The sequence below is a fragment of the Galleria mellonella genome, unplaced genomic scaffold (genome assembly GCF_026898425.1).
Source record: "Galleria mellonella isolate WM207_F2 unplaced genomic scaffold, CSIRO_AGI_GalMel_v1 utg89, whole genome shotgun sequence".
NCBI classification, from domain to species: domain Eukaryota; kingdom Metazoa; phylum Arthropoda; class Insecta; order Lepidoptera; family Pyralidae; genus Galleria; species Galleria mellonella.
This window is the reverse complement of record NW_026442169.1, coordinates 786,856-800,996: the sequence shown is the minus strand read 5'-3', so window position 1 is coordinate 800,996 and position 14,141 is coordinate 786,856. Positions and strand designations below refer to the sequence as shown.

Sequence of the window (14,141 nt, the reverse complement as noted above, 5' to 3'; positions counted from 1 at the left end):
CAACTATTAAAATACGTATTTAGTCGAGTCTATATACCTTTAGGTAATGCGTATATCGTTAAATGCAATCACATTTGAACAAAGTTTACATCAATATAATTTACGTACTTACGTTATTCTACTCATATACAAAATCCAATTATATGGTCGTTTGATAGAACTTCATCAATTTGATTCAATGTTCTAATTGTCCAGTTTTGGAAAATATTTATTAAATCAGCTATTAAACTATTATAATACTAACTAGTTTCATATCTAGTTATTATAAAGTATTTATTTATTGAGGATAATAGACTAAAGTGACTATGGTCTGGTCTCATTGCTGGGGAAACAGCCATTGATGAGAGAGAGGGGTTATTGAGTGGCGACCCTGTGTGTGCAAGTGCGGTGTGGGCTACCTCCATTGGTTGGAGTGACTGTTTTATGTGTATTGTGGGGCCGTTCCTTGTGTCAGTCGGTGGAAATTGCCTGTGTTCAGTCGTGGGTTGGTGATGGTTGAGACGATGATGATGATGAAATATTTGTATTTATTACACTATTACAGTGTTGGTTTGGAATATCTGTTCATACTTAACGCTTCATGGTGAAGTGTTTTTATACCATTACTCGGTCGACCAGATTAATGATTCTTAGTCTATATTTGATTATCCATGACTACATGTGGGGATTTGTTTTACACCAGATGTACAAAGAGACAGCTTAACTGTTGCAAGTGATATTATGTGAATGTAATACTTTTAATACATTATTAATTGTGTTACTAGATAAATTCATGTGACTGTGGGGTATTTATGGTAAACAAGCCTGTATTGTTTAAATAGATATTTTGTCTTGATTTATTATAAACTTTAATATTGATTTTGTTGTAGTAAGCAAGCTGATAATAACAATTCTGTGTGTATTACTGATTACTAATAATATTTAATTATGCTGATATTATAGGTGTGGATTTATTTCCTAATGGTAATAAAAGTACTGAAAGATTCTCTGACTATAGTTGCTCTTGACTAGGTGTGGGTTCAGTATGGAATTGGTACTGTATGACACTTGTGAGGCTATGTATTTTGCTCATATTTAGAAAGGAAGTTGTCCTGGCGATGGGGTTTGTATGTGTGTTGTTTGTTCATGTTATATTGACTAGACAAGTTCGACAGGGTTAATATTAGTGAATATTTACTGGATTTATATTTAATATACATGTTTTGAATATTTTATGGGAATAGTATGGAGATATACAAGTAGTAAAATATAATATTAGTATTTTATAAATTTAATTATTGAGTTATATGTTTATGTCGGACTGTATCCAAGGAGATATTATCCTATTAATATCAAGTTAGGACAATTACTTTAAATATTAATAAAGCAAACATTAACACTGATTATTCACTTCTTTAATAAATTTACATTAGAGGTTAGGAATCAAATAGATAGCATATTGGGAAATCTTCACCACTCATGTATTTGAGGAATGTTCTTGATAATTAGTACTGTATGTATATATTATTGCAAGTACAATTGCAATAAGAATGTTAAACTTCTAATCTTCTGTTCATTCTTGAATTTGAAAGTAAGCTTGGCTACTGATATGAATATAAAACTGCAGCATTACTGGATACTATTAATTATTTCTGGTGTAAACCATGATTATTTATGTCACTGATAATTTAGTTGTATATTACGGTTGATATATGATGATTTTATATTTAAATATATTAAACAAATACAAATAAACAAACTTGCTAGTATTTGTTACGTTGACAGTTGTGATAGATAATCAAAATTCAATTCAATACATCAATACGTCATTCAATACGTCATTAATATGACAGATGTCAAACAAAAGGAGATTATACACGTTATGATTCTATATCTAAGTCTATAGAAAATTTATATAATTTTCTGTTATTTTATAATAACTGTAGGGGAAATATTGGAATTATTTATATGAGAAATTTTACTTAAATGATATGATAATTATTTAAAGACCTAATTTCTTAGGGATTTAATCATGATGATTTAAACACTAAAACATTTGTTTATCTGAGAAATCCTCTTAGTAAATAGGTTTACTAAGACACTAAAAGGAAGTAGATATAGTATAACTATAGTACAGCTACAATAATTGTATGGGACTTACTGTCCTTTCTATACAAATATATATTTAATCTATATCTTTCACATTATAATTATGCAATATATTGCCTCTACTACTACAACATACACAAATAGGACTTATTGTCCTTCCTATATACCTATATATAATAATTGACCTGGCACTTTAATGTGTAATTTATCAGTACTTATGACAACAACCAATTAGGACTTCTAGTCCTCTCTATAAAGCTACATAATTATTTAATCCGATTATTTCACAATGTGATTAATCAAACCTCTACAAATATTACAAAAGATCTCTATTACTCTCAACACAATAATAGCTTGTTGGACTTAGTGTCCTCAAACTTATAGAAAACCCAACTGGTTATTTCACGAGACGTTGTTAACTTGTGATTAATCAGTGTCTTTTAAAGGACTTATAGTTCCTTTAGATATATCTCTCTGAATAAATAATTGGTTAATTCACAATGTGGTTAATCAACAATAATATTATATATAATTAACTGGACTTATAGTTCATTCAATAGCACTCATTACTTTTAGTAGCTCTCGACCTATGTGTTGGACTACTCGTTCTTAGGCTCCGGCCTAATCAACAGATTTAACTTGAACCTTGAGTATTCTTGGTATTAAGTAAATAATATTAAATTGACAATGCTATGTTATGATATAGCAATTATCAACATTATATGGCTTGGCCAATTCCAGGGTGTGGAAGGTATCCCCTATCACACAAATCTTCATCTCTATCGGACTGTCTTCACAGGTGATCTCTAATGTCACATTATAGGGCCGAAGGGTTATGTCCCAACAAAGTAAGTTCTGGTGTCTGGGTGATCTCGCTTCTTGGTCTGATCTCTTGTGGAGCCGAAGGGAAACCCCATTGAGTAAGCTCGTAACAGGGTGACGCTGGGAAACAGTTTCGTACTGTTAGTGGGTGATCTCTATGTCGCCATATAGGACTGAAAGGGTCATCGCCCATGAGTAAGCTCTCGTGTCGGAGTGATCCTGGGATTTCAGTTCCGATCCGTTTGCCTCTGGCAAGCACTAATTTATACTGGAAGCATCGTGGGGCTGGTGGAGCCACTGTAATGTTGAAGTAAATGTACTTATGTTTGGTTTGGAACTGAGAATACTCATTCCCTTATTACCATCAGAGTGCATTAATAAATAGTAATACCCTTCCCTACCTTTTGGAGGAAGAGTTATAGATAGTTGGAAAGTCTTCCACTGGTCCGGGCGTGTGAGGGGCCCGACCGCTCCCCCATTTTTTTTATTATTACAGTTATTCTGTAATTTACTATTAAATTAATATATTATATTCTAACTTCCTAGTTACATGAATTATGAGTATAATTCATTAATTATTCTTAATCCTTAAATATTTATCAATCATCTTCATTATTTAACTCCTATCATATACCAATTAAAGAACCTTTTGGTTATTACACACAACGGGTCCTACATTACTAGACGATCACACATTTATTTATCTGGCCAGATGATCAAGTGTTCTACTATAAGATCTGTTCAATATTATATGTTTATTGTAAAGGTTATATGATTCATAGGGTGTTTGGGGTATATAAGGCAATATAGGTATGGGGTTATATTGAGGGTGTTAGGCCATTCCTTAGGGTAAGTTTTCATTAGATTTTCATGAGTTTTCATTAGGTTAAGCCTTCGTAGGCTTTTCTTAGGCTTTGTAGGTGTTCCATGTGTAGGTTTAGTTTGAGGGTAGTTAGATTATATAGGGGTGCACAAGGGGCACAAGGGGGGATCATAACAGACAGAAAGGCGTACTCGCACCGATGTCGCCTATTGGTTTCTAATGCGAACTGCCGAGGAATAAAATACACTTCCTGCTTCTGTTTCCAGAGAAATACTATCTGGAACTCTTCAAATCTATAGTGAATAAGTACTATCAGTACACGTTATACATTGCACTACCATCTAGGTTAGCACTCTCCATCTTAGATCTTATCATCACTTACCATCAGGTGACCTAAGATCAAGCGTAAACTCGTCTAATAAAATAAAAAAAAAAAGTTAAAAACTGAATTACCTTCTAACAATCCTTTTGGCCTCCTCAGTCTGGACATTTCCCAACACCTGATCACAATCATTGACTATTCTCCTTATCATTTTATTCTTCACCGCTAAATTTATGAACTTCACAGCTTGCGCCAAGTTCGTGAACAGAATGAACGATGTTGCAGTCATCAGCGGGAGATCTCCCCATATTACAATCAAATCTGCTATTTGAGCGAGGAGATAGACTCCTAGTAATATGAAAAATATCTTTAATAATTAATAATAAATTTCATACTTTCGGTTTCGGCTAGTTTCGGCCAGAAATTCTACTTCGGTCTTAGCTTCGGTTTCGGCCAAAAATTGGCCGAAATTTTCGGCCGCGCCGAAACTTTGTGTGTGTTGTGTGTGTGTCTAACTGAAAGTAGTTTTTTTTAAGTTTACTTCCAAGAGTAAGACATAATTTAAAAATTTTTTTACATATATTTTATTTATAAATATATATTTGTTACATACTTTAATTAGTGTTTATTGTTACCCTTTAACTATATGTGTGTTTGTGTAAATAATTGTGTAAAAGATACACTAGATTTCAATATAGAAGAGAAATTTTAAATATGTTTCAATAAGTTTCGGTTTCAGCCGAGACTGAGACCGAGCCCGAAAGTTCGGTTTCGGTTTCGGCTGTAAAACCTGTTTCGGTCGAACACTAATTTTTATTTTATTTTTTTCAAAGCTATTCAACATATTCTTACCTTGTAAGAACATAAAAGACAAAACCGCATAACAATCGTAAATCAGTTTTCTGGTCCCTTGCAAATTATCCGGTGGCCAAAAGCCTACCAGCCTCAGTGCGGTTAATGATAAACTAAGCGATAAATTGACATTTTTTACCATTATTTGCATGTTTTCTCTCTGAGCAATATTTAATGTTCAATGTACAGGTACAATGTTAGATTAATCGACAATGACAACATATGTCTGGCCCACAATAAAAGCAGAAGCGTTGGTCTAACACAATTATCAATAAATGCAGTGGTCGTAAACAGTTTCGATAAACCGTTATCAATCTTTTTGACCGACTTCAACAAGAAGGAGGTTCTATATCGATATCTTAAACGATAGTTGGCTCTTTTAGATTATATAATCTAGGAAAGCCAACTTTTGTAGGAAGTAACCCGTAAATTATTTAAAATATATACAATAAAATATATATATCTGTCTACTGCCAAAAATAGGCCATCGCCCCTTCCCAATGGGGGAGCGGGGGTTGCCAGTAGCTGCCACACTTGACAGGCAAGTTAGCAACCGCAGCTAGACTTTGGTGATGTTTTAAAAGAGGCGCTGCTGCCCATCCCTAGAACATTAAGTTCCCTTTGTTACGGCACCCATGGAAAAAGAAGGGATAGCCCATTCTTAGTCGAGAATGTACACGAAAAATTAAAATTAAATACTACTAAGTGAAACTAGAGAAACTGTTCCCTACCACTGTCGTCTCTGCACACATTGTTTGTTTGTAAATCAAACATTACAATAGCAGAATAATACGTTATTAAACTATTATCACTATTACAATGAAAGTTACCTGCGGACAATATTTGCCTACGTGGCCAGTAAGCTGTGGTTAGAAATCATACAAATGCACACCATGTAATTAATGTCAGGCTACAATTAATAACTCAGTCAATTTTATGTAAACATGAAATGAGCAAAAGTTCAATTTTAAATTATGTTTATACAAATAGACTTGGTTACAAGCACTTTTAAATTGTAATTTTTTTTTTTATCTAGTGCAGTATTCGGGGGGGGGGGAAGGGATTGTTAGTAATGGGCTCAAATAGCCCTATTACTAGCAATATACCCTGTCAGGTCGACCTCCACGTGGTTCCCCCTGGAAACCATCCTATCTAATTCTAGTTTAATTCATCAGGATGGGCTAACTGACCTACTTTCATCTTCATCTGTCGTCCCTCACTGGTGCCCCGCCAGTGTATACCGATAGCGCAGACGGGGTTACCATACCATTATCACCCATTAAAAAAAAATGCAGTATTCGGAAGATTGCTGTATAAATTTATAATAAATACCAACTAAAATTTAGTACCTCATATCACAGCGCGAACTTCAACTACAGGAATATGGATAGAACAAACCGCTTTTTGTGGATGGAAGGAAAATTACTCATTATTTAATTCTAGTGCCGTTTAATTCGATTATAGCGCCATCTATTGGCAGATTATAATAACCAGATGTTAATGTTGTTGTCATTTAATATTGCCGATATCTAATTTGAGTACGACGCATTTATTGGTAAACAAATTATACAACATATTTTTAGTTAGTTATTTCCCGCGTAGCCTATCGCTATTGACCCATGGCGCCCACATTACCGTCGGAATTGCCAGTGTATGCCGATCAAGTTACGGATATTGGTTCCTTTGCTAATCTACTAACAGAGCTCTCAAAGTGTATTGTACATGCTGTCGCGGATGGCAGAACTGTCACGAAAGCTAATAAACTTTTTATAATAGCTGCAGCCGAGGAAATCTTGGTGCGGTAAATTTTCAACCATCAGTTGAGAACCACTGCCACCTGAGGACCGAGGAAATTATTGAGGGAGTCCGTTACGAACTCAAAAAGTTCAGACAAGAGTTTAACACCCAATCCATCGCCTCTCAACCACCATTTACCTCTTACGCAGCAGTAGCTTCTAAATCAAAATTTGTTCCTGCACCCAAAGTCAAATCCAATCCGGCACTGATCATTAGCTCCACAGAAGAAGGCTCTACCAATTCCCACGAGGTGGTGAGTAAGTGGAAGGAGAATATCTCTTTTCGTCAACTCGGCTACGCCCCGTGCAAAATTCAGCCCATCTCCAAGGGTAGAGTGAGAGTCGAGTTTGATAGCCCGCAACACTGCAAAGAAACTATTGAGCGGACTAAATCGATCCAGGGATTAGCGGCCCAGGAGGAAAAACTTAAACGCCCACTGCTCATACTCAAGGGCATCAGCAAGTCTATTGCTCGTGAGGAACAGATAGAAATAGTTTGCTCACAGAATTCCATTCAGGAAAGTAACATTAGATTGTGCTTCCTCACTAGCAATCGTAACAGTAATTTATACAACGCCGTGGTTGAGGTATCCCCTGACGTCAGGTCTACTATCGTCTCTCTAGGCCGTGTTAACGTCGAGCACCAGAGAGTTCACGCGGAGGATTTCTCTAGGTTCCTGCAGTGTTTTCTCTGCCTCCAATTCGGCCACACTCGGGCCAAGTGCACAGCAGTAATTCATCCCTGCGCCCATTGCGCTGCTACGAACCACTCTCTACCAGACTGCCCCCACCAAAAGGACAAATCTAAACTCCGTTGCTACAACTGTCATATTTTTAACAACAAAACCTCTTCCACAAATTCTGAATTACCTAACACCCGTCACTTAAAGGAAAGTCATTCCGCTATAGACCGAAAAATTTGCCCTCGTATCATTCGCATGCGACAAATTGTAGAGCAGTCTGTCGACTATGGCCTACAAGAACCATCCACTAGCAGTTCTGCAGTGTAACTTAAATAGAAGCTACAAGCGGCGAGTTATAGCCACAGCGAAGTCAGAGCATATTAGTAGAATTGGCAAAAGACTGGCTAGTTTGCCCTCTGGGACTCGAGCTTTCTGGTCTCTTGCCAAAGCTGCACAAGGGAATTTCTGTAAGTCATCTTTTCCACCTTTGCGCAGGGAGGATGACTCGTTGGCCCAGAACGCTAAAGAAAAGGCCGATCTTCTTGGATCCATCTTTGCGTCAAACTCGACATTGGATGACGGGGAGAAACCACCACCGACCATCACGTGTTGTAGGAGCTCTATGCCTGACATTAAATTCACGCATAGCTCAGTGCGTAGAGCACTTTTCTCCCTCGAAATCCATAAGTCGAGTGGGCCTGATGGTATTCCTCCAATTGTGCTTAGGACGTGCGCACCAGAGTTGGCTCCGGTTCTTACGCGTCTTTTTCGGCTTAGCTACTCATCGGGCATAGTCCCAAAGTTTTGGAAGACTGCTCTGGTGCATCCGATCCCTAAAAAGGGAGATCGCTCAGATCCAGCTAACTATAGCTATCACTTCCTTATTCTCGAAGGTTATGGAATCCATCATTAACCGTCAACTGCTCCGGTACCTAGAAGAGCACCGGCTGATCTGTGATCGCCAGTATGGCTTTCGACAGGGACGTTCGGCCGGTGATCTTTTAGCTTACTTAACACACCGATGGGCAGTGGCAATCGAGAGTAAGGGAGAGGCCTTAGCAGTTAGTCTGGATATTGCGAAGGCCTTTGATCGGGTGTGGCATAGAGCGCTGCTTTCAAAGCTACCTTCATTTGGGTTGCCTGCGAGACTGTGCATTTGGGTCGCCAGTTTTCTCAAGGAACGTAGCATTAAGGTCGTAGTCGACGGTGCATGCTCTGATTTAAAACCTTTGAATGCTGGTGTCCCGCAAGGCTGTGTACTATCTCCGACTCTGTTTCTTCTGCATATCAATGATATGTTACAGATAAGTAATATTCATTGCTATGCGGACGACAGTACAGGAGATACATTATATACCGGTCATGCAAAGATCTCGCGGGCACATACCGATGAGTGCCGGAATAGACTTGTGTCTGAAATCGAAACTTCACTCCATCAAGTTTCGATCTGGGGTGAACAAAATCTTGTCCAATTTAACCCCAAAAAGACACAAGTCTGCGCGTTTACCGCAAAAAAGACGCCGTTTGTCGTATCTCCTCACTTTCAGGGCACTTCCCTTGATAAAAAGTCAAGTCTAGGAATTCTGGGCGTTGATATATCTTGCGACGTCCAGTTTTGCGGTCATCTGGAGGAGAAGGCTAAGATAGCTTCCAAAAAGTTAGGAGTGCTCAATAGGGTGAGACGATATTTCATGCCAGAACACCGCCTGAAATTATATAAAGCCCAAGTCAGGCCGCATATGGAATACTGTTCTCACCTGTGGGCAGGAGCGCCACAGTACCAACTCCTTCCGTTAGACCGCATTCAAAGTCGGGCGGCTCGAATTATCGATAGTCAACGCCTTACTGTCCGACTTGACCCATTGAAACTGCGCAGAGATGTTGCGTCTCTGTGCATCTTCTACCGAATTTATCATGGGGAGTGTTCTGAGGAATTGTTCGGATTGATACCTGCTGCTGATTTTCACCACCGTACAACCCGCCACAAACTAAAGTTTCATCCCAATCATCTGGACGAGTGGCGGTCTTCCACCGTGCGTTTTTCAAGGCACTTTCTTCCACGCACAACCATTCTTTGGAATCAACTTCCAGCAGCAGTATTTCCGAACCGATACGACAACATAACCTTCAAGAAAAGAGTATATTCCTTTTTAAAAGGCCGGCAGCACACCTGCAATGCCGCTGGTGTTGTGGGTGATCATGGGCGGCGGTAGTCACTTACCATCAGGTGAGCCGCATGCTCGTTTGCCCCCTGTGTTGTAAAAAAAAAAAAAAAAACAATACTTCAGTTTGAGGCCCTTGATAATAACCAGATTCACGACGCGGTAACTCAGCTCACCAAGGATATACACGCTGCTTGCAGGCGCAATATTCCCAAAAGGACAGGTAATCGAGACTCTAACCCCTGGTGGAACGCCGAGCTAGAGGCCCTAAAGAAACAGTGTATAAAACTTCATCACCGCATACATGACTTGTCTGTGACGGGTAAACCCCTCGGCAGCACACTCGACGAATACCGAGCTCTTAAAGCTGAATATGCTAAGAAGATATCCTTTGCATCTACCCAACATTTCAAAGAGTTTTGTAGTGCTCAAGGTAAGGAGGATGTCTGGGCGATAACCAACCGACTGATGAAATATAGCAATAACTTCCGGTCCCCTCCGCAAACTGTAAGAATAGGCCAAATACACACCGATTCATGCGCCACTACTGCCGCCGCTCTCTTAAATCACTACTTCCCGGATGATGGTCCAGATACTTCTGTTCAACAGCGCCTGCTTAGAGCCGAAGCCAATAATATCCCTGACACTGATGAGGACATACCCTTCACCCGTGAAGAGGTAGAGGAATGCCTGGCTTCAATCTCACCTAATAAAGCTCCCGGTAATGACTCCCTGACTTCCGATATCTGTTTACACGTGTTTAAAGCCATCCCAATGGTAATATTGGGCATCCTAAACCGATGCCTACAAATCGGGTACTTTCCTGAAAATTGGAAGGATGCCCATATTAAGATTATCCCCAAGCCTGACAAAATTGATTCGAATGACGTATCAGCTTTCCGTCCAATCGGTCTTTTGCCAGTATTTGGAAAGTTACTAGAAAAACTTTTTATCAATAGGATTAACTTTCATATACATCAGTTAGGATTGGACAATCCACGGCAATTTGGATTCAAACCGCTTACATCGACAACAGATGCACTACAACATGCTATAAATTGCATTACTGAAGCGCAGTCTGCTGGAGATCAAGTGGTGGCCGTGTCGCTGGATATAAGAGCAGCCTTTGATAATGCCTGGTGGCCCGCTTTGTTCTCCAGGTTAAAACGTATAAATTGCCCTAGGAACTTGTACAACCTCGTCCTTAATTACACTAAGGACCGTAGAGTAATACTTGATTACGGCACAGCCACAATCCAAAAAAATATGTCAAAAGGTTGTATACAGGGCTCTGCTTGTGGTCCTTCTTTATGGAACCTAATTCTTGACGGACTTTTTGATGTTCCTTTGCCTGAGGGATGTGATGTGCAAGCTTTTGCTGACGATGTGCTGCTTATTGTCCGGGGCTGCACAGTGGACGAAATCGAGACCCGTACCCGTATCGCTCTTCGGAGCATCACCGAATGGGGACACTCTGTAAAACTCCACTTTGGCCCGGCCAAAACGCAGGCCGTTGCATTTACTGCCCGGGCCAGAAGCGCAAAAATCGAAATCGACCAGCAATCTATTCCTATTCGGGAGGAGATAAAACTCTTGGGAGTCATAATTGACTGGCGCCTTAAATTTATAAAACATGCCTCACACATCGCTCTCAAAGCCTCTAAACTATTTAACAAGCTAGCTCGAATTACTCGTCCCACCTGGGGCCCTCACCCTGACAATATAGCGACACTATATCGACAGGTTATAGAACCGATGTTTACGTATGCTGCTGGTATCTGGGGCGGTGCCGTTCGATTTACCACAGTCAAACGTAGGCTTCGCACGGTGCAAAGGCAATTCGCTATCCGTGCTATCCGTGCATTTCGTACGGTTTCTGCCGCGGCAGCGATTGCATTGGCACAATTCGTGCCACTTCATCTTAAGGTCTTGGAGTGCACCAAATTGCACAAAGTTAAGGTAACCGGCACACTGGATTGCTTACCTGACGATATAGAACTGGCAAAACCAGTCAAAACTCGACAGCTACTCCATCCGGCTGAGAGACGCACCTTTGAGTTTGCGCTGGCTAACAATGAAGATGATATTAAGCGTTTAACGGCGGGCACACAATACATGATCTATACGGATGGTAGCAAGCTGGACTCAGGTGAAGTTGGTGCGGCAGCAATAATCTATCGACCATCAGGGCAACCTGTCCTAAAAAAGGTGAAACTCTGCCGTACCAACACAGTGTTTACGGCTGAGCTCACTGCCATCAAAATCGGTATTCAGTGGCTTGAAGACACGAAAGTTTCGGATGCTAGTATTACCATACTATCAGACAGTCGCTCAGCCCTTATGGCATTGCAACAGCGCAGCAATAGGGAGCCGACAGTCAATAGCATTCATAGAGCCATACACACATCCTCCAACCACTTTAATTTCGTCTGGGTCAAGGCTCATGTGGGAATTATCGGGAATGAGCAAGCAGATGAAGCCGCCAGAACGGCGGCCACTCTAAAAGTGGCTTCCCAAAAGAATTCGTTCCCGATGTCCTACGCTCGTTACTGCATCAGAAAAGACACATATAGTGCTTCCAACAATGAGTATGTGGCCGAGACTTCTTCGTCATTAATTAGCAGTTGGCTTCCCACACTTGATAGTATTGCTGCGTATAGAAAGGCTGTCCCAATATCATTCGCTATGACTCAAATAATAACCGGGCATTCTTTTGCAAAGCAATATCTACATCGCTTCCGCATTACCGATAACAATACGTGTCCCTGCGACAACAACTCAATCCAGACTATCCAGCACCTGTTGCGTGATTGTCCTATATTCGCTACACAGCGGCACAACCATGTAAGCCGCTGCGCCATGCTTAGAGTCGCACCATACCAGTTAGATGATATCATCTCCAAGAGTCTGCTGTTGATTCGTTTGTTGATTTCTGCACATACATTGTAAACAGGTTAAAAGTCATCAATAATACATAGGTTTAGACAGTCCATTGTACAAATCCATATACATTTTTTATACATTTACATACATTTACCATATTTCGAACATGATCATCATAGATATTAATAATTATAATATATATATAAAAAAAATAATAAAAAAGAATAATATATAAAAAAAAAATAAAAATAAAAATAAATAAATAAAAAAATAAAATAAAAAAAAAAATGAATATAAGTGATATAAGTTTTACTGTGTCAAAATTAGAACAAAAATAATAATAATAATATATATACATACATATATATATATATATATATATATATATATATATATATATATATATATATATATATATATATATATATATATATATATATATATATATATATATATATATATATATATATATATATATATATATATAATAAATAAATAAATAAAATAAAAAAAAAAATAAATAAATAAAAAAAAAAAAAAAAAAAAAAAAAAAAAAAAAAAAAAAAAAGAAAGCATATGTATATGTACTAGTACGTATATTTGGTATTATAAAAATAATATAAAATACTAATAACCAGCAGCTGTACATATATCATTCAGTTCGTCATTATACACGCCCTGTGTGTTTTTGTAGTGTGTTTTCATAAACGCCCTCCGTCATCTCTTACGGCCGGTAATCGGTCGTCCCTCGAACTGGAGACCGGTAGACAGCAGAGGTCGCCAGTTCGGGGGCCGACCACATACTCTTTTTTGTTGCAGTATCCGGCCGTAATGCTCCTCAAATATTGGATCTAAATTGCGTCCTCCATGTACCCTCTTGTATAGGCATTCCGTCACCCGTATCCAATAGCGAGGACGGGATGCCTTAATGATTGTACCGCAAACCATAAAAAAAAAAAAATAAAAAAAAAAAAGTACCTCATATCAATAATAGATGGCACTGTCAAAGATTTAAGGGAGCTATCGTTACATTTGTTACGCAAAATTATGTGAAATGTATCAATTTGCCAATTAAATTTGTATCTTCAACTTTCCAATATGAGTACAATTGTTATCTGTCTAGAAGAGCCCGCAAGAAACTTAAGTCACTCTTTTAAATCTCTGTTATATACCTGGTGACCGCCAACCTTAGAGACGATGTAGATATGGAGAGGTAGCGTAGGGCTTTGTCGGTCCGAGCCAATATGTTGTCCCGCCGATTTTCGCGATGTACAAATGCAGTGAAAATAACACTATTTAAAGCGTATTGTGCATCGTTGTATTCGGCGAGTCAGTGGTTCCGGTATACTCGGGGGGCCTGCAATGCCTTGCGTATCCAATTTAATAATAATTCCAGGTTGCTGTTGCGGCTCTCGCGCTTCTGTAGCGTCTCAGCGATGTTTGCCGACGCTCGCACAGATAGTTTTGACGCAGTCTGGCGTAAAAAGACAGCTTCGTTTTTACGTCGAATACGCGGGAGTAGCAACAGTATCCTGAACATGTTTGTTATTAAATTGGATAGTCCTCTCGTGAGAATGCTCGCCGAGAGGACTAGATCATTATTAGTGATTAAGTATTAACATAGTTTTTAAGTACACTTACTAACAAGAATGGATCCATGTTATCTAAAAATAAATAAAAAAAAAAATATTGCCTATTTATTTTAGACGT

General features: G+C 38.8%; 2 protein-coding genes across 2 annotated transcripts in view; one reads left to right on the top strand and one right to left on the bottom strand.

Moving 5' to 3' along the window:
• LOC113509981 (uncharacterized) overlaps positions 1 to 5,107 on the bottom strand; it is a 32,242-nt gene extending 27,135 nt beyond the window's left edge. The window contains exons 1-2 of the mRNA XM_052902249.1: positions 4,908 to 5,107; positions 4,187 to 4,403 (exon numbers count right to left, since the gene is read on the bottom strand). Of these exons, the coding sequence (XP_052758209.1) occupies positions 4,187 to 4,403; positions 4,908 to 5,058 (368 nt within the window). The 5' untranslated portion in view covers positions 5,059 to 5,107. The remainder of the gene's footprint in view (positions 1 to 4,186; positions 4,404 to 4,907) is intronic.
• A 1,419-nt stretch (positions 5,108 to 6,526) lies between these two features.
• Positions 6,527 to 13,967, top strand: LOC128202324 (uncharacterized). Its single transcript, XM_052902248.1, has 4 exons — positions 6,527 to 6,620; positions 6,728 to 7,434; positions 9,675 to 12,468; positions 13,828 to 13,967. Exons 1-4 carry the CDS (start codon positions 6,527 to 6,529, stop codon positions 13,965 to 13,967), a joined length of 3,735 nt encoding a protein of 1,244 aa, XP_052758208.1.
• The last annotated feature ends 174 nt before the right edge of the window (positions 13,968 to 14,141 follow it).